The sequence below is a fragment of the Garra rufa genome, chromosome 23 (genome assembly GCF_049309525.1).
Source record: "Garra rufa chromosome 23, GarRuf1.0, whole genome shotgun sequence".
Taxonomy (NCBI): Eukaryota; Metazoa; Chordata; class Actinopteri; order Cypriniformes; family Cyprinidae; genus Garra; species Garra rufa.
Genome location: NC_133383.1, coordinates 13,747,190 through 13,767,118, shown reverse-complemented (window position 1 = coordinate 13,767,118; position 19,929 = coordinate 13,747,190). Strand labels below are relative to the sequence as shown.

At 36.6% G+C, this 19,929-nt stretch overlaps 4 protein-coding genes across 4 annotated transcripts in view; 1 reads left to right on the top strand and 3 right to left on the bottom strand.

Moving 5' to 3' along the window:
• The window catches only part of ypel2a (yippee-like 2a), a 29,025-nt gene extending 27,060 nt beyond the window's left edge, over window positions 1-1,965 (bottom strand). Inside the window, exon 1 of the mRNA XM_073829644.1 lies at window positions 1,792-1,965. The gene's annotated coding sequence lies outside the window, so the exon portion shown is untranslated. The remainder of the gene's footprint in view (window positions 1-1,791) is intronic.
• A 604-nt stretch (window positions 1,966-2,569) lies between these two features.
• On the bottom strand, window positions 2,570-6,840 carry smg8 (SMG8 nonsense mediated mRNA decay factor). Its single transcript, XM_073829727.1, has 4 exons — window positions 5,319-6,840; window positions 5,087-5,232; window positions 3,357-4,226; window positions 2,570-3,260 (listed from the first exon to the last, which is right to left on the bottom strand). The coding sequence occupies exons 1-4, from the start codon at window positions 6,838-6,840 to the stop codon at window positions 3,048-3,050; spliced, it is 2,751 nt and encodes a 916-aa protein (XP_073685828.1). The 3' UTR covers window positions 2,570-3,047.
• Window positions 6,841-8,409: 1,569 nt separating this feature from the next.
• Window positions 8,410-13,818, bottom strand: prr11 (proline rich 11). The gene is made up of 10 exons (XM_073829233.1): window positions 13,738-13,818; window positions 13,487-13,647; window positions 12,055-12,196; window positions 11,798-11,920; window positions 11,500-11,706; window positions 11,331-11,417; window positions 11,137-11,249; window positions 11,000-11,050; window positions 9,255-9,351; window positions 8,410-9,170 (listed from the first exon to the last, which is right to left on the bottom strand). The coding sequence occupies exons 1-10, from the start codon at window positions 13,816-13,818 to the stop codon at window positions 9,129-9,131; spliced, it is 1,104 nt and encodes a 367-aa protein (XP_073685334.1). The 3' UTR covers window positions 8,410-9,128.
• Window positions 13,819-13,952: 134 nt separating this feature from the next.
• Window positions 13,953-16,876, top strand: styxl1 (serine/threonine/tyrosine interacting-like 1). The gene is made up of 8 exons (XM_073829039.1): window positions 13,953-14,165; window positions 14,281-14,342; window positions 15,512-15,611; window positions 15,691-15,824; window positions 15,907-16,052; window positions 16,359-16,456; window positions 16,548-16,660; window positions 16,745-16,876. The coding sequence occupies exons 1-8, from the start codon at window positions 14,063-14,065 to the stop codon at window positions 16,874-16,876; spliced, it is 888 nt and encodes a 295-aa protein (XP_073685140.1). The 5' UTR covers window positions 13,953-14,062.
• Window positions 16,877-19,929: the final 3,053 nt, after the last annotated feature.

Sequence of the window (19,929 nt, the reverse complement as noted above, 5' to 3'; positions counted from 1 at the left end):
TATAAATTCAACTATTATTTCCTTCCGTGCACTACATGTAAACATCTTTTATGTGAAAGATCAGCACTAAATAAAAAAAAAAAAAACATTTCCCTGAATAAATTCGGAAACACACATGGGCTGTTTTCAAGTGCCTAATATTGTGAATCAATATCACCTCCGTCCCAAAGTATTACACTAACACAAATCAGTTAACCGCTGTTTTTAATAAAACTGCCTATTATGTAACAATAACACATGGTGCAGCAGGTACATCAGCACAAAATCTGCTTTTAATAAATGGCTTTGTTTGTTTTGCCTGTTCAAACTAGAACATAATAATAGGTCTCGCACATTTTAAGCAGTAAAAGGGCATCTAAACAGACAAGGACCCCCGGACAGGTGGCGAATCCCCCCCCCCCCCTCGTTCCCCCCAATCGCTCACATAATACACAGCAGGCAGCTCCCATAATAGCACCTTTTTTTGCTGTCCTTTGAAATCTGTCAGCACAAATTAAAAAGCCCCTGCTGCGTACACACATATGCTGTGATATTTAGCTCAAACCAAATTGTCGATTATACATCTGATGGATTAACACTTTATTTTACAGCATCTCTGTTAAAGTAATTACAATAATACACAAGCATAAGCATCTCTTTAAAAGGATTTCATATTGCTTAGTAAATGCTTAATTAATGAATGCACACACTAAAAGCTTTAAGAAAAGACAAAAACTTTAGGAAAAATAAACTTTTTTGATCTGAAATCTGAAATGACTTCTAAATTGATATACCAGCTTTGAAAACTCTTTGTGCAGTCATCCTTAAATATAACCTCTCAAGCTCGGTCCATATTCTAACAGCACAAACTGACCCTCAAAAACAGAGTGGGTCAGATGGAGAGTCAGAGCGATGGATCCAGGTCAGATGAGTATGTGTGGGTGTCAGTGAACCAGCTTCTATGTAGGCCATAGTAGATGCCACCAGACTGAGAGTGCAGATGGCAGCACCAGCTCAGCACCTCTGGCAATCGTATCCTTGAAAACACCCACAGCTAAACCAATTCAGAAAAGCCAGCTTTAAAATGACAAATCCCAGTGTCACTCAAATACATACATTGTGACAACAAAACAGTACACATTATCAATAATGCAAAATATTAAATAGACACACTTTCATTTCAGTGCCCTCTAAGAACTCTTGATTATGCATAGCATGTTTCATAAGCAACAATGTGAGTGTATTTATGCAAGTATTGAATAACATTAATACCATGCATGATAAGCAATGATCTTGTGGAGCTGCTTGCAATGATAATGTTAATTACATACTTTATCATGCTTTTATTGTTGCAAAACAGCATGTTTTTATAAATGTAAACACTCATTTAAAAAAAATCACGAATTAGACATACTGACAACATGCAATTTGTGTTCATGGCCAATGACTCATGCATAAAGAGTTATGTTTTTCTTCTCCTAATGTACCAACATTTGCTAGTAGTGTGTTGAGGGCATAACATTCTATTACAATCTAGATTTCATGCACAATTTCGTTACACAGATGACAGCTATAGAGTATAATTGTTGACATTTTGTATGCATTAAGTTTTAAATCCAGATTAGCTCCTATTGGCACTGAGATCCAATCTAAAACTAAAATATAAGTTCTTAAAATGTACAATGTGCATTTTTAGTGTGCTGTCATATACTGCACGATACTAAATACTACATAGCAAACATAACATTTGTAAAAAGACGAACTTCCTATAAAAGATTATCACTGAAAGCATTATAATTGAACAGATGCTACCTTTGAATGGAAAGGTATCGCGCTGGTCGAATTCTCTCTCCCTCTATAAAGCTGCAACTTCATGCAAAACAGCAGGCGATCATTCTTCACAGCACAAAGTTTCCAGGTATCTTCATCAGCCACGCACCTCGAGAGCAGCGCTCTGTAAACACAGCACCGTTGCGCATCGGGCCTCGCCATACAAGCTCCCAGTTTGATTGACAGCCAGGCCAGCAAATAGATGAGACAAAACGGCCTAGCAACAATACGCTGATTGGCCAACCTAAAAAGTGGACGGACCAATGAGGGAGCGCAAAGGATATGCAAGCGAAAAACCAAAACATTTGTTATCTTTGTGATGTGTCAGTTGGATAAGTAATAAAACTAAAAACGAAAGTAAGTACTTTTAACTTTAAACTGAGAAAATATTAAGTGTTTATACGATATTACAGTTGTCACTTTGTATTTTCAAACTTGAGAATGTCAAAGATGTACCAAGTCGTAATTACGTTAGATAGATCACATAATAACTAAATAGCGCCTCTCTGTGTCAAGCTAGTTTATGTAAAAAACTGTAACCACAACCATAATAGATTGATATTTTAAAATTATTTCTAAGGAACAAGTGTTTTTGAGATGTCATTTTATTTTACTCAGATAAAAATGATGTAAAACATCAACCTCAAAAAGTGTAGAGCAAACACAAAATCCAGAGTGGACACCATTTTGCAAACACATTAAACAAGTTCAGTTTTAAAATGATATTATAGTTTAATAATGACATTGTTCACCGTCCGTCTTTGTTTCTCACTGCAGGTTTTTATTTACTGTCATTTGAAGCTGCATTGAAACTGCAATTTGGACCTTCAATCCCCATTAAAGTCCACTATATGGAGAAAAACTCTGTAATGTTTTTCTCAGAAACCTTAATTTCTTTTCAAATGAAGAAAGAAAGACGTGAACACCTTGGATGACCAAATGATCAGGACGTTTTTATGCTGGAAGTGAACTAATACTTTAAAGCTAATGTAGTAAAAAGTAAGTTCAGTTTAAAATTGTATTATAGTTTAATAATGACATTATTCACTGTCTGTCTTTTTCTCACTGCAGGTTTTTATTTACTGTAAACACAATGCTCCTTAATTTGATTGCTTGTATTTACAGCCACAATTCTAGAATTTGAAAATAAAAAGAGGCTTGGTGACACCAAAATGATGCTTAACATACTTAATGTCCTTGTCCTACAGATATCTCAATGTGCTTTTAAGTGTTTCTTGTTACTGTGGGGTTGAACTAGTCGTGTTGGCACGCAGAATGCCCCTCAGCACCCTGAAGTTTGCCAACGGCTGGTTTTCCTTCGGAGGGTAGCATGGTCCACGATCTGTCACGTAGGCATAAGGGAAGCGTAGCACCCAGAGTCCATCAGGGGGCAGCACCACCTCAGGCTGCTCTGGATGGAAGACAGGACAGGGAGGGGGACCTGGTTGGACCTAGGAGAGAAGAGAAACACAAAACACGTTGCACATTGCAAATACTTCAATTTGAAAATTAAAATTACTGACTTTGCACTTTTTAACATATTATACCTGGGGGTTTAGGACAATCTCAAGAGGAGCATCTGGAACGACGACAAAAAGACGTGCTAGTTGAGCGTAGTGTGGCTTGATCCCTCGTCCTTGAGCTGGAGAGGGAATGTATAAAGGCATATCAGAATTCAAGCATCTGGTTGCAGGTTCTTTTGGTCCACCTTGCCCAAGCACTTTGACTACTTTGTCAGGACCAGAACTAAGGAAGCGGCGCCCTCTGCTGTCCTCATATTCAAAACCAACAAAAGCACGAGCAACGTCATCACGTCTGCGCCCTCGTCCAATTCCTCCAGCGCTGCCTCGCTTTCCAGCGGCTGCTTTATTCGGTGCTGGCCAGGAGGCTGGACCTCCGTCCAGAGGCTCAAGCGATCCTACATCTTCCTCTGATCGGCTCCGAATGACAACATCCCAGGGCAAGAGGAAAGCGGAGCCTGGGAGGAATCCAGGTTGCTCTAAACCAGTGAGGCTGTTGTAGGCCTTAGCTGGACCAAGTTTAACAAGAGACCAGCTTGAGAACTTGGGCAACAGTCCCTTCGGGCATCCGGAATGCAGCATCCCAGGGAGGTACTCCACTGTGGAGGGCTGTCTGTCCACCAAGCTTGGCCTCTTCTCTTGACCTTCTGCTCCATCACCATACGTTCCAAGGCTGTCAGTTGACTGACCCAAGCTGAGAGCGAGACTCAAACTTGTGCGATCACCAGGTGTGTGAGTGCTAGTCTCTTTCTCCTTTAGGCGATCAGCTTCTCCTGATGGAGGAACCTCTCCAGGTCTGGGCACTTCATCACTGGCAGGAGCAGGGTCAGGTGTGCTAGCTTGGAACACAGGGAAATTGATCCTCTCCAGCTTTCCACAGCATTTCTCCTCAAGCATCTGAGAATGAAAGTTAAGATGATGAAAAACAATTTCAAAGAATTATTTCAGTTTCAGAATGAAAATTTTCTGATAATTTACTCACCCCCATGTCATCCAAGACGTTCATGTCTTTTTTCTTCAGTTGAAAAGAAATTAAGATATTTGAGGAAAACATTTCAGAATTTTTCTCCATATAGTGGACTTCAATGTAGCCTGGCTAACGCCAGACCACGTTATGACTTGGTCATGATTCGTGGTCTGGGAACCACATGTTCATTTTCTCGTATTTGAGGCGTGGTTTACGAATGCCCAGAGCCGTTTATTGGGCGATACGAATGTCTATCAAATGCGCCTGTACCGGATGACGTATGTAGAGCGAACGCCAAAAGTTGCTCTTTTTTCAAATTAAACTTGCGTTCTAAATACTATACACCGTGTCTACACCGGACGCAACAGTTGCCGCGCCGATATTGTGAGCCGCGTTTAGTCAATTAAGCCGGTACTTTGATTAGTTATTAATTACCGGCTTAATTGACTAAACGTCCAGCCCTACCGAGTACAAATGCAGTCGAGACCGAAACAAGACCAAGACCATTTTAGAGATAATTTCACTAGATAAGACCCTTATTCCTTGGTTGATATTGTGTAGAGCCCTTTGAAGCTATAATGAAACTGCAATTTTCTGCAAACACCATTCATGTCCACTATATGGAGAAAATCCTGAAATGTTTTCCTCAAAAACCTTAATGTCTTTTCGACTGAAGAAAGAATTGGATGACATGAGAGTGAGTAAAATATCAGCCATTCTGGACGTGAACTAATCCTATAAAGCTTGTGTAGTGAATATTTATGGTAGAACAAAACCTGTAGCTACTGACTTGATAGAAGTCATAGTTGGCAGCCTGGATGTCAAACGGATCTTCTCTTGGAGACTGCTTCCTACCACAGTTACAGGAACTTGTAGAGCGACCTCTACTATTATGGTATAGAATAGGGGGGTTGTGGTCCATTTCTGGCTTCTCTCCTGCAATGCAAAGAAAAAACAGAAGTAACAGAAGTAGAAAGTAGCAAATTTTTCTTCAACAAACCATGGAAAAATCTGCTCTTTACCTGGCTTTGGCAGCAGATGAAACTTATGCACGCAGTGCTGATCCGTAAGGCTGCGCTCCTCACAAAGCTGATGCCCGTTACTCCAAAACTTGTAGCAATCCTCGTGAAGCTGTAAGGCGTATCTCTGAAATGCAACTCCTCTCGCGTGCTGGCTGTACACTCGCAGTGCCAGTGCCAGTTGATTCTTGTGCACTGTGGTGGTGTAATTATGTGGAAGGTTCGACTGGTACGCACTGTGAGCCAGCGGCAAAGCTTTCTGACACCTGTTTTCCGAGAACTTCGCATCTGCATCAAGGAAGCCCTCCAGCACTTTAAGCTGACCCTGCACCTTGAGGGAGATCTCAGCTGCGTCATCCTCACTGTTCTCTATCATAACCTGATAAAGTCTGTGCGCAACATGCACCCATTTGGAGTAAGTAGGCAACTCAAAGTGCGATGGCTGCGGATTGCGACCTACACTGTCGTCAAAACCTTTCTTGGTCAATACAAGCTCGACGTGCTGCCAAAGGAACTCTTTTAAAGTGCAGTCCACCAACTGCCCCCCAGAGGAAAGACTGCTTTCTACATTGAAAGAAGGTTGTCTGTTGGAGTGCCTCATTTGTTGGTACCGCCTTTGCCGAGGCACAGGCGTGCCGCCTTCACTTTCTCGCAAAACGCAGTTGGACCGCAGGTGCCCTAGAAGAGAGCTGATGGGATCCTCATCTGGTCCTGGCACTACATATACAAAAGCTTGATTGGCAGGCACTGTAAAGAGACAGTTACTACTCTGGTTGGTCAAAACACGACTTTTTCTGAATATCCTATATATTTGATCTTCCAGAGCATGCTGCATGCGCCTTCTAGGAGAGTGTTTTTTGGGTTTATCCCCTCCAGGGCCATCAGTCCCATTGCCAGTGCCAGAGGAGCTCACTCTGAGCGCACCGTTCATATGGAACACGAAAAGCAAACGTGGAGGGCAGGGTCGACAGTTTAACTTCCATTCTTTAGATACTGGCGAATCTTTAATCGCAGAGCGCAGCAGTGGAAGCGCTTTTTGACGTAGCGCGTCCAAAGCGCGAAACATTCTATCGTACGTGACGTCGAACGAACATGTGGGATGAAGCAGCAGAAGAACATGGCACAGCGAGAAGAGATACAGCAGCTGTAAACAGTGATCTTTCTCTGCACCTTTCCAAAACTCATGCGCTTCTGCATGACCTAAACCCGCCGTCAAAGACTCGCACGCCCGTATAAGCTGTCGGTTGTCAAAAACAGATGTTAATACTAGATACAGCACGCGGTTCTCTTGATTATAATAGGCTTGAATTGATGTTCCCCCGCTTGGACTGTCAGCGTCGTCGCTGCCAAAGAGAGAGAAGACGTGTTTATCCGCTAGGGTGTTTATGAGAGAGTCTTTGGCTGATCCCGGTTGCATTGCGCTTTTCCCAAATATCCCCAATACGCAAATGCCCTCATCTTTGTCCGCGGCGTCTTCTATTATTTCTGATTGTAACAGTGCTCCGATGTTCATGGGCACCGCCATTTTTGCTGGACAGAAACAAATGGGCGGGGCTTTGGTGAACGCATTTCTCTGAGCGCAAAAGAAAAGTCCGGGTGGATACATAAATCTGCAAGTTAAAGTCCGGACAAAAGCATTGAAAATGTAATGTGTAAATAGTAATAGTTTTATACATCTACAATGCTGGTACTGTTAACTAAACCTTAAACTATTAAAAAAATATTTGGTAATTAAAATTAAATAAAATATGAATATTAGATTAAACCTAAAGGAAAGTTAGAATTGTTGCCTTGGCTTGGCAGCTAACTAAAATAAGATTTAGTTGACATTAAAATGACTGAAACATAACTTAAAGCTAAACAGAAACAGAAAACAAAATGACTACATCTAAAACTAAGATAAAAACTGAAAATATAGAAGTAAATGCTAATTCAAAATATTAATGAATATTATAATATTATAACAATAATAGTTAAAAATAAATCCATAAAACACAAGTATTAGATACAAATTTTAAAGGACAATTAAAAATGTTGCTTTTGTCACTATCTAAAATACACTAGAAGTCAAAAGTTTTTTAATGTTCTTTTAAAAAAAGTCTCTTTTGTGCACCAGGCCTGCATTTGTTCGGTCTAAAGTACAGCAAAAACAGTAACATCTTAAAAATATTTTTACTATTTAAAATAACTGCTTTCTATTTCAGTATATTTTAAAATTAATTTATTCCTGTGATCAAAGCTACATTTTCAGCATCATTACTCCAGTCTTCAGTGTCACATGATCCTTCAGAAATCATTCTAATATGCTGATTTGCTGTTCAAGAAACATTTATTATTATTATTATTAGCATTATTTAAAACCGTTGAGTACATTTTGTCAGGATTCTTTGATGAACAGAAATATCCAAAGATCAGCATTTATCTGAAATAATTTTTGGGGAAAGAAATTATAGAAATTAATACCTTTATTTACCAAGGATGCTTAAAATTGATCAAATGATAAAGTGATGATAAAGACATTTATAGTGTTACAAAAGATTCTATTTCAGATAAATGCTGTTCTTCTGAACTTTTTATTTATCAAAGAAGCCTGAAAAAAATTCTACTCAGCTGTTTTCAACATAATAAATGTTTTTGAGCAGCAAATCAGAATTTTAGAATGATTTCTGAAGGATCATGTGACTGGAGTAATGAAGTTAAAAATTCAGCTTTGAAATCACAGGAATAAATTACATATATATATTCAAATACAAAACACTTATTTTAAATAGTAACAGTATTTCTAAATTTTACTGTTTTTGCTGTACTTTGGATCAAATAAATGCAGGCTTGGCGAGCAGAAAAAAAAACTCTGGTAGTGTAAATTTAAGTATTAAAGTGACTAAAAAAATAAGAGCTAAAAAAAAGCTAATAAAGCATTATAAAATTCTTAAAATTAAGCTAAAATATATTAATAAATGCTTTAATAGTGTATAAATAATACTGAAATTACAACATGTATTTTTATAAGCCAAAAATAGAACATCTGTTTTGTCTTTATCTTAATGCATTTGTAATGTAAGTCAAAAAACACACATTTTCTGTAGGTCCAACATTTATTAAACAATATTTTTTTACATACACACATAAAAATGGCTTTGGAGAAATATTGCAAAAGAGCCTTAAAATAAAACATTAAGACATAGTAACATTTGAACGGGTGTTGCGCCTCAAGCCCAACAGTAAACATACAGTAAAACATGGATATAAAACACATACCGAGTCTCACATTAACAGGACTGGTTATATTAAGCTGCGCTTCACGCTTTACCACACACACATAAGACATCAATGGCTTATTGAATTTATATATCAATAACTGACTTGTCTCACCACAGTATCAAGTACTATATTTTACAGCTGAGTCAGTCTGCACATTCCACAGTCATATTCAGTAACAGTGACACTGAACTGTATGTTCTATTAATTATACAATTAACCATATATAAAAACATGCTCATACCGATGTGCATTTAATTTTCATTCAGTGTGCTTTGTTTGTTGTTGTTGCTTGTGAGCATGTCTTAAAAATAAGTGGTTCTGATATAAAAGGAGCAAGAAGTACATTTCACATGCAACAAATATATAAAATAACATAGCAGCAAGTGACATAAAATACTGTCCTGTCACTAAAAAAAAGTTACTGTAGTAACATGACAGTATGAGAACCAAAGCTATTAGCGCAGTCACAGTACACATGTACAAACAAGCAAAAAGACAAAAACAACACTGGCCATGCAAAACACAATGTGCAATAACAATAAAACAGTTTGTTTAGACAGCCTTGAGTGGTGATAGTCCTTTTGTTAAAGCACTCTGTAAAGAATGAAAGGGCCATCAATTCATGATTTATATTGTTAGATAAAACTTTTAAATTCTGTGATAAAGCTGTTTACATACCAGGTACTTGTTTCCTAACCCTCTGGTCATGCTTAGATCCAGGCTTGAATCCATCACATCATTCTCTTTGTTACACATCGGTGTACCACCAGGACTCCTAAGAATATAACAAATGACAAGTATTAAGCTACAATGCCTTGCGAAAGTATTCATACTCCATTATTTTTTTTTTTCACGTTTTGTTATGTTGCTGCCTTATGTTAAATGGCTTCAAATTACTTTTTCCTAACATCAGTCTACACTCCATACACCATTATGGCAAAGCACAACGTTTTTTAACATCTTTGAAAATATATTTAAAAAAAAAATTAAATAATAATGTTTCCATTGCATAAGTCTTCAAACCCTAATCTGAGACTCTGAAATTTAGCTCAGGAGCACTCATATTGCTTGTAGATGTTACTACACTTTGAGTGGAGTTAACCTGTGGTAAATCAATTTAATGTGTACGATTTGGAAAGGCATTCACATCCTAATAAAAGGTCTAAGAGCTGAAAATGCATATCAGAGCAAAAACCAAGCCCTGAGGTAAAAAAAAAAAAAAAAAAAAAAAAATATCTGCCTGTAGAGCTCAGAGACGGGATTGTGTTAAAGCCCACATCTGGGGAAGAGTTCAGAAAAGATTCTGCTGCATCGAAGGTTCACAGAAGCATGTAGTCTCCGTTACCCTTAATGGGAGACGTTTGAAACAAACAGGACTCTTCCTAGAGCTGGCCTCCTGGCCAAACTGAGCAATTGATGGAGAAGAGCTTTGGTTAGACTGGTGACCAAGAACCTGGTGGTCACTCTAGTTGAGCTCCATGATCATACGTGGAGATAGAAAAAAAAAAAACATCACTGCAACACTAATCTGGGTTTTATGGTGGTGTGGCGAGACTCAATCCTCTCCTCAGTGAAGATACATGAAAACCCAATTGAAATTTGCAAAAAAGGCACCTAAAGGACCCTCAGATTGTAAGGAACAAGATTCTCTGGTCTGATGAACTTCAATTCAAAGCATAATATTTGAAGAAGACCAGGCACTCCTCATCACCTACAGAGTACCATCCCAAAGCTGTGGGGCTGTTTTTCAGTGGCAGGGACTGAAGGACTTGTCAGAGTAGAAGGAAAGCTCAATGCAGCAAAATATTGAGACATAATGAAATGAAAATCCAGCCCAGAGCATTCAGAACGTCAGACTGGGCAGAAGGTTCACCTTCTAACAGGACAATGGCACACAGCAAGAGTGGCTTACAGACAACTCTGTGAATGTCCTTGAGTGGCCCAGACACAGCCTGGGCTTGAACCCAATCAAATATTTCTGGAGAAACCTGAAAATGTGCATCTGCCCTTATCCAACCTGACAGAGCTTGAGAGGTGAAGAGGTGAGGAGAAGAATGGCAGATAATTGCCAAATGCTAAGCTGTGCAAAAGCTTTTTGCATCATACCCAAAAAAGACTTGAGGCTGTAAAGGTGCATCAGCTAAGTACTGAGTTAAGGGTATGATTACTTATGCAAAGTACTTATTTCAGTTTTTTTATTATAAATTTACGTAGTTGTGACAATTCTGTTTTTTTCTGTGTATGGAGTGTAGATTAATGTGGAAAAAAATAATTTAAATAGTTTAACCTAAGGCAGCAACATAACAAAATGTGAAAAAAATAAAGGTGTATGAATACTTTCGCAGGGCACTGTAAATGTGATGTCTGTAGTTTTAGGCATGTCTTGGCTCTGATTCCAATAATATAAAGTAAAGAGATCTTGCCTCATTAAGTTGACTTTTCGAAGCTGTACATGAAGATTTCTAGTTGGTGTCCTACAGAGAAGAGCACAAATGCTGTAGCAAACATAAATGGATTGCTTTCAAGCAAAATAAGTATATTTATCCATGCAGAATTTTACCTGCCAAGGCTTGGTCTAGACTTTAAGGGATAGTCAGAATTAGAGCGTCGTAAACGGACTTTCTGCAAGTCTGCGAGTGTGACCAGTGGTGATCTTCTTCTATCTGGAGACATCTGTGAACGAATATGCCATCATAAATTTGACTCAATGCAAGATTCAATGGAAAATGATTGAGGACGCAATCTTTCTCTTACCTGAGTTTTTTGGCCTACAGTCACTTTTCTCAGTCGCACTGCTTGAAGATCATGAAGAGTCACAGCTACAGGTCCATTTTCCTTTTGCTATTAGAGGACAGAAGGACTAAACCTTCATAACTTGCTTTCTCAACAAGCAAAGTGAAATGAATTAAAAATGGACAATTACCTTCAGAGAGCTAGTTTGTGCAGATTTTGGGGGAAGTGAGGCCACTTTCGGAGCAGCAAGTGTAAACACAATTCGAGGAGGAGGAAGAGGAGGAGGTGGAGGAGGTGGTGGTGGTGGAGGTGGAAGGGAGACAGGCGGAGGTGTAGTGCGCTGAACAACATCAGGCATTTCACATTGGTCACCTGCAGCATTGGCTTCTCGATACAGCTATCAAGTAAAGTTTCATACACATTTCAAGCACTGGAATTTTGAAAATAATGACAGTACATTCTTTTCAGTACAGCCGAATTGTTCTAACCTTCATAGTGGAATGCAATAATGCTATTTCCTTTTGCAGCTCCTCTACTTTTTGGTGAAGGGACTCCACTCTTTCTGAATAGCCTCTCCAGAAAAAGAGGACATTCAGGAGTCCAGAAGAGATCTTTAAAAAAAAAAAAAAAAAAAGGAAACAAGAAATCAGGTCATACACTGAAAAACCTTTTCTCTTTTGAACTATAATTCTCTTTTGAACTATATAAAAAAATAAATAAATAAAAATAAATAAAAAAAACTTACCTGATTAATTGTTTTTCTGCAGTTTTGTACAACACTTCCAACTGCAGAAAACAGAGCTCCAATACTTGGTGTTGAAGACAGCTGTTTAGTGGTTTGAACACTTTTCTCCTCCATAGTCTCCACCTTTGTTTTGTTGTCTGGACTGGGTGGAAATATTACCAGAAAATAAAGTTAAGTAAGTATATATAGATAGATAGCAGAGAAATGCCTCAGTTTTTCCTAATACAATGGATATCAATGGGCACCAAATCTGTTTGGTCACAACACTATTCTTCAAATATCTTCTTTACAGATAAAGTTGTACAGATTCAGAACAACATGAGGGTGAGTAAATAATGAAATAATTGTCATTTTGGGTCAACTATCTATTTAAATCTTAAAAATAAGGATAAAAAGTGTTTTTCCCCCACAAATACTGTATATAAGAGACATTATTATAGTAAATTAATTATTATTATAATTTTCTTGTGGAATTTATGTAAAGGTCTAGAATGAGTTTTCTACTCATCAAGGCTGCGGTTAATTGATTAAAATACAAAAAAACTGTAATATTGTGAAATGTTATTGCAATTTAAAATTGTGGTTTTCTATTTTAATATATTTTGAAATAGAATTTATTCCTGTGATGCAAAGCTGAATTTTCAGCATCATTATTCCAGTCTTCAGTGTCACACGATCCTTCAGAAATAATTCTAATATGCTAATTTATTATCAATGTTGGAAACTGCTTAATATTTTTTGGAACCATGATATTTTTTTCAAGATTCTTTGATGAATAAAAAGTTAAAAAGAACATAATTTATTCAAAATAGATTTTCTTTTTTACAATATAAGCCTTTACTACCACTTTTTAAATCAATTTAACACATCCTTGCTGAATAAAAATAATAATTCTTTTTAAAGAAAGAAAGAAAGAAAAAAAAAATTAGTGACCCCAAACTTTGAACGGTAGTGTATATTGTTACAAAAGATTTTATTTTAAATAAATGCTGTTCTTTTTAACGTTTTATTCAACAAAAAATCCTTAAGAAAAGTATCACATGTTAAAAAAAATATTAAGCAGCACAACTGTTTCCCACATTGATAATAAATTCAAATATAAGAATTATTTCTAAAGGATCATTTGACAGTGAAGACTGGAGTAATGATACAGAAAACTCAGCTTTGCATCACATATATAAATTCTATTTTGAAGTATATTAATATAGAAAACCACCCATTTTAAATTGCAATAATATTACACAATATTACTGTTTTCTGTATTTTTAATCAAATAAACACAGCCTTGATCAGCAGAAAAGACTTTAAAAAGCATCTACATGTACTAGATATGTGGTACAACAACTCAACTATACTGTTAGTGTATATAAAAGCACTGTATATACAGTCATTGTTTTTGTAGATTTATAATTATAATGATGCAGTTGCTCACACAGGGGCCGTTGGAATGGCAGGAGTCCCAAGTGGCTTCTTGCTCTTTATGGCCAAGCGTCGACTGCTGCCATTTCTCTTCCTCCGCCGCTGAAAGGAACTGCCAAAGCACTGGAAACGAATTACATCATTTAATGATTCACGATTTACCGATTTAAGTAGCTAATAGTAAAAACATACCCTGAATCCATGCATATCCGCAGCTGCTGACAGCTGTATGCCTAATTTTGAAAATAGTTCCTTATTGTTTACCCTCCAATAGCAGCGCAGCTGAAGTGCGGTGGGGCGGGTTTTAACTTTTGATTGGTTGAGGAAGACGGAAAGGGTTTGCATCTGGAGCGGAACGCTTTCAGCCAATCACTGCAGAGGTTTGTCTGTTACCATAGCAGGAGCGTAAACAATCATCAGTGACTGTTTGATCGTAAGCAAAAGCAGTAAATTAATCTAATATTTCGAAACGACAAGCAAAATAAGTATCAAGCCAAGACGCTACAATTTGTATTTTTTAGTCAAATATATATTTTTTTTGCTTAGAGACGTATTGACAGCTACGTTTTCTGTGTTCAAGCCGTAACTAATGGCTGGAAAAGTCCTCTGTGAGGCAACAAAACTGTACAACATCCTAAATCAATACACTCATCTACCAAGACTTGCAGAGAGCAACTATCTTTGTCTAATTGGTAAGAATTCAGATATTCCTTATATACTAAAATACTTACTGTACTAATTGTATTAATCCAAACACCAACAAATGAAAGCATAAAAATTAAAATAATAGTCTTATTTTTTTTTCAGATGCCCGTCCAGCAGACTCATATAACTTCAGCCACATCATTACTGCCAGAAATGCAAAATGGGTATGTTTAACTATTATGTTCCACCCAAGTCAAAAGTTTACATACACCTTGCAGAATCTGCAAATTGATAATTGTTTTACCAAAATAAGCAAGATTATACAAAATGCATTTTGGTTTATATTTAGTGCTGACCTGAATAAGATATTTCACATAAAAGATGTTTACATATAGTCCACAAGAGAAAATAATAGTTGAATTTATAAAAATGAAATTAAAATGAATTTTTTTTTTTTTTTTTTTTTTTAATGATAGTTGTTCTTGAGTCCCTTGTTTGAACAGTTGAGCTGCCCGCTGTTATTCAGAAAAATCCTTCAGGTCCCACAAATTCTTTGGTTTTTCAGCATTTTTTTTTAACAGTGACTGTTGATTTTGAGATCCATCTTTTCACATTGAGGACAACTGAGGGACATTGAGGACAACTGAGGGACTCACATGCAATTATTACAGACGGTTTAAACGCTCACTGATGCTTCAGAAGGAAACCCAATGCATTAAGAGCCGGGGGTGAAAACTTGTTGAATTTAAAGATCAGGGTAAATTTTACTTATTTTTTCTTCTGGGAAACATGTAAGTATCTTTTGTAGCTTCTGAGGGGTTTTACTGAATGAAAAAAAAAAAAAAATTAATGCATCGTGTTCCCTTCTGAAGCATTAGTGAGCGTTTGAACCTTCTATAATAGTTGAGTCCCTCAGTTGTCCTCAGTGTGAAAAGATGGATCTCAAAATCATACAGTCATTGTTGGAAAGGGTTCAAATACACAAAAATGCTGAAAAACCAAAGAATCTGTGGGACCTGAAGGATTTTTCTGAGGATCAGCAGGCAGTTTAACTGTTCAGGACAAACAAGGAACTCATGAAAAACTATCACTAAACAAAAAAAAACACAGCTGTGTATTATTCAGATAACAAGAGAATCAAGAATCAAGTGTATGTATTATAAATTCAACAATTGTTTTCTCTTGTAGACTATATGTAAATGTAGCATGTAAAATATCTTATTCAGGTCAGTACTAAATAAAAAATGACATGCATTTTGTATGATCCTTCTTATTTTATTATGCAGATTCTGCAAGGTGTTTGTAAACTTTTGACTTCACCTGTATATCCTATTTTGCTATGTTGTAGAATATCAAATCACCACTAGTAACTGGTTTTTCTTGCTTTCCAAAGGATTCTGGTGGAAAGTTCATTATGCCCTTGGATGTTGAGGTTGAAAGTATGAAGTACATCATTGTTTATGACAGTAGTACACATTCGCTGTCAGATTCAGGTGAGACTAAAATGTCGTGAACTCTCCCAAAATGTCAGTACACCTCTAAAAACCTCCTAACTGTATGTTTCTGTTATAGGTCCAGCTATGAACTGTGCAGAAAGCTTAGAAAAAGCGAGCCAATTTCCTGTTCAGATTCTTAGTGGTGGCTATGAGAAGTTTTCTGCACTCTACCCTTTCCTAAGAACGCAAAAGATACTTTACAGTATTAGGGTATTATTCCTAGTAGATCATAAATTAAGTGTTTTTGCTGTTTGTAAACATATTTAATGATCATAATTACTTATATTCATAGGAAATGGAGAGCTTGAATCTTTACCCCATGGAAATCTTGCCGGGCAAGCTTTATATGGGTGATTACAGGCAGGCGACAAACCTTCAAATCCTTAAAGATCTGAAACTGAATGCACTTGTCAATGTCTCTGATGAATGCAGTCTAGTGTAAGCCAACCCACTATCTCATACATCAGAGGTTCTCAACTCTTGCCCTCGAGGTCCACTTTCCTGCAGAGTTTACCTCCAACCTTGATCAAACTCACCTGCCTGTAACTTTCTAGTAATGATGAAGAGCTTGATTAGCTTGTTCAGGTGTGTTTGATTAGGGTTGGAGCTAAACTCTGCAGGAAAATGGACCTCGAGGGCCAGAGTTGAGAACTCCTGTCATATATATTCACATTCATATACAAATCCAGTCTTATTATGGCCTGAAAACCCAAATTAATCTATGAACTGAACTTTGCAAACTAGGTTTAAAAAGGCAAACTGCACTGTCTTACACATCCGAATTCCAGATTCTGCAGGTGCGGATTTGATCACTTCATTTGAGAGAATGTGCGTGTTTATTGGTAAGTATTGGGAGATTTTTTTTTTGTCAAACTCAAAGATCTAAAAATAATTCTGAAGTTCTATTATAATTGTGTATTTTGAACATTTCAGGTTCACATCTCAATAATGCTTCTTCTGTATTGATATTCTCTACCCTTGGAGTAAGTCGATGTTGTGCTGTAACAATGGCATATCTTATGCATCAACTCAAATACACACTAAAGGTAATGTTTTTACTTTTGCATTGGAGTTATTATTGGCAGATGTTTTTTTTTATATTTGTCACGTGTCATTATTGAAAATTTTAGGAGGCATGGAATCATATTCAGCAATGCAAAGCCAACATGAGGCCAAATCGAGGATTTGTGCAGCAACTTTCTGACTGGGAACTTCAGACTGTTGGGAAGAGAGTGACAGATATATCAGAACCCAACTACTGACAAAATACAACAGAAACATCATGATACAGAATTATAGATTTATTATTTTAATATATCGATTAGAGTAATCTAAAAAAACAAAAAAATAAATAAACTACTTCCCATAAAAACACTGTATAGACAATATTAAAATGTACAAAATAGTGTTGAGATGTCAAAATAATTGTCTGGCTAAATCTGTGCTGCTACAAATAGCAGTTTATGTCATGAGGACAACTATGCATTGTCTTTCACTTTACTGTATGTTGCATTACGGAGCCCCTTACGTCACCTGTAGAAGAAAAATAATTAATCCGTGGGGACGGTTTTGCAATTCGTTCCCTCAGTTTATAAACCGTTCTCACGAATTCTTAAACTGTTCCCTCAGTTTAACAATTCGTGCCCACGGATTAACAAACCGTGCCCACGAATTTCCAATCCGTGCGCTCAGATTTTGTAAACCGTACCCTCGGATTTTGAATCCGTACCCACAAATTCATAATCCGTGCGCACGCTTTCGCAATCCGTTCCCACAGTTTGTAAACTGCTCTCACGGATTTGTGGCCCCGCCCCCAAATTCAACCAGGACACCTGTTTATATGCTGGATGCATTGTTTTGCATTTATTAAACTTTATTTCTCAGTAGGCTATATGAGACTATGCAACACTGACAAAACAGAGTTTTTAGCTTTATTTTATATTAATCACCAATAGATTAGCTGCCAAAACATCATGTGTTTTAACCTATGTAAAATAAACGATAAAAGAAGCCTGTTTTGTAAGTGCGGTCATGGTACCAAAATAAAATAATAAGTGAAGAGCGCTGTTCAAACGGCTTTGTTTTATTTAATATTTTTCAAAATATAAAATTACCTGAATTAAAAAAAACGAGTTTTGGAGAGGAGAAGGTAAAAAGCAATACAAAACAAATAATGTACAGGTTATGTTGCCATTCCTTTGCTCTCAAACTAAATGCAATGTAATAATAGGCCTTATTTAATAATAACATTAATAGTGCAGCATGCATCTAACTCTGGGTGAAAAGCTTATCATAATCACAAATCCATGAGAGCAGTTTACAAACTGTGGGAACGGATTGCGAAAGCGTGCGCACGGATTGATTTTGTGGGTACGGATTCAAAATCCGAGGGTACGGTTTACAAAATCTGAGCGCACGGATTGGAAATTCGTGGGTACGGTTTGTTAATCCGTGGGCACAAATTGTTAAACCGAGGGAACAGTTTAAGAATTCGTGAGTACGGTTTATAAACTGAGGGAACGAATTGCAAAACCGTCCCCACGGATTAATTATTTTTCTTCTACAGGTGACGTAAGGGGCTCCGTAGGTTTCTATTTGAATATAAAAAATTTAATTTAATCCTGTGATCAAAGCTAAATTTTCAGCATCATTACTCCAGCCTTCAGTGTCACATGATCCTCCAGAAATCATTCTAATATGCTGATTTGCTGATCAATAAACATTTATTATTATTATCAATAGTTAAAACAGTTGAGTACATTTTGGACCAATATACATTATACCATTCAAAAGCTTGGAGTCAGTATGTATATATATATATATATATATATATATATATATATATATATATATATATATATATACACAGTGCCTTGCAAAATTATTCATACCCCTTCATTTTTTTCACATTTTGTTATGTTGCTGCCTTATGTTAAACTACTTTAAATTACTTCTTTTCCCACATCAATCTACACTCCCTACTCCATAATGGCAAATAAAAAAAATAGGTTTTTAACATTTGTGCAAATTTATTAAAAAAAAGATCCCGTTGCATAAGTATTCATATTTCTGGGACACTTGAAATTTAGCTCAGGAGCATTCATATTGCTTCTAGATGTTACTACTTCTAGAGTTAAACCGTGGCAAATACATTTGAATGAGTATGATTTAGAAAGACACACACCTCTCAGAAAAGGTCTAACAGCTGAAAATGCATTTCAGAGCAAAAACCAAGTCCTGAGGTCAAGATAACTGCTTGTATAGCTCAGTGACAGACTTGCGTTAAGGCAATGATCTAGGGAAGAGTTCAGAAAAAAAAAACTGCTGCATTGAAGGTTCACAGAAGCATGTAGCCTCCATTATCCATAACGGAAGATGATTGGAACAACTAGGACTCTAGAAAATGTCTGCCAGCCCCCATCCAAGCAGAGCTTGGGAGGTGAAAAGGTGAGGCAAAGAATGGCAGATAATTGCCAAATGCAGATGTGCAAAGCTTGTCACATCATACCCAAAAAGACTTGAGGCTGTAAAGGTGCTTCAACTATGTACTGAGTTAAGGGTATGAATACTTATGCAATGTACTTATTTCAGTGTTTTATTAATACATTTGTAAAATTTGCAAATCTGTTTTTTGCTTTGTCATTATTATGGTGTATGGTGTGTATGTATATATATATATTTATATTTGAGGGGGGAGAGAAATCATAGAAATTAATACTTTTTTTTTTTTAGCAAGGATGCTTTAAATTGATAGACATTATGTTACAAAAGATATTTTGTAATTTGAGATAAATGATGTTTCTATTCATCAAAGAAACCTAAAAAAAATTCTACTCAGCTGTTTTCAACATAATAATATGTTATTTGAGCAGAAAATCATAATATTTTTCTGAAAGATCATGTGACTGGAGAATTAATGCAAAAAATTCAGGTTTAAAATCACATTTTAAAATATATTCAAATAGAAAACTGTTATTTTAAATAGTAAAAATATTTTAAAATTGTATTGTTTTATGTACTTCAGATCAAATAATTACAGGTTTGGTAAGCAGAAGAGACTTAAAAAAAAAATAAATAAATAAAAATCTTACTATTTAAAAACCTTTGACTGGTAGTGTGTATATAGTAAGAATGTTGTAATTTTAACAAACCTTGTTAAAATGTTCTGCCAATTCATCATTCTTATGACATAATAAGAGCTTTGTCTACTGTTTCAACATTGACCCTGAACTCTGGTTTGCTATATTCCCTCTGCCTCTCCTTGGGCGTCTGTGGGAAGTCAGTCAGTAGGCTACAGCGTCTATGACGCGTCTGT

Coding starts and splice junctions, on each gene's coding strand:
- styxl1 (XM_073829039.1), top strand. CDS start 14,063: ATGGCTGGAAAAGTCCTCTGTGAGGCAACAAAACTGTACAACATCCTA. Junction 16,053..16,358: donor TCTGATGAATGCAGTCTAGT/GTAAGCCAACCC, acceptor TTTGCAAACTAG/GTTTAAAAAGGCAAACTGCA. Junction 16,661..16,744: donor AACTCAAATACACACTAAAG/GTAATGTTTTTA, acceptor TGAAAATTTTAG/GAGGCATGGAATCATATTCA.
- smg8 (XM_073829727.1), bottom strand. CDS start 6,840: ATGGCGGTGCCCATGAACATCGGAGCACTGTTACAATCAGAAATAATA. Junction 5,233..5,318: donor TCATCTGCTGCCAAAGCCAG/GTAAAGAGCAGA, acceptor TTTGCATTGCAG/GAGAGAAGCCAGAAATGGAC. Junction 3,261..3,356: donor AGATTGTCCTAAACCCCCAG/GTATAATATGTT, acceptor CTTCTCTCCTAG/GTCCAACCAGGTCCCCCTCC.
- prr11 (XM_073829233.1), bottom strand. CDS start 13,818: ATGCAAACCCTTTCCGTCTTCCTCAACCAATCAAAAGTTAAAACCCGC. Junction 13,648..13,737: donor AGCTGCGCTGCTATTGGAGG/GTAAACAATAAG, acceptor TTTTACTATTAG/CTACTTAAATCGGTAAATCG. Junction 12,197..13,486: donor GCCATTCCAACGGCCCCTGT/GTGAGCAACTGC, acceptor ATTTCCACCCAG/TCCAGACAACAAAACAAAGG.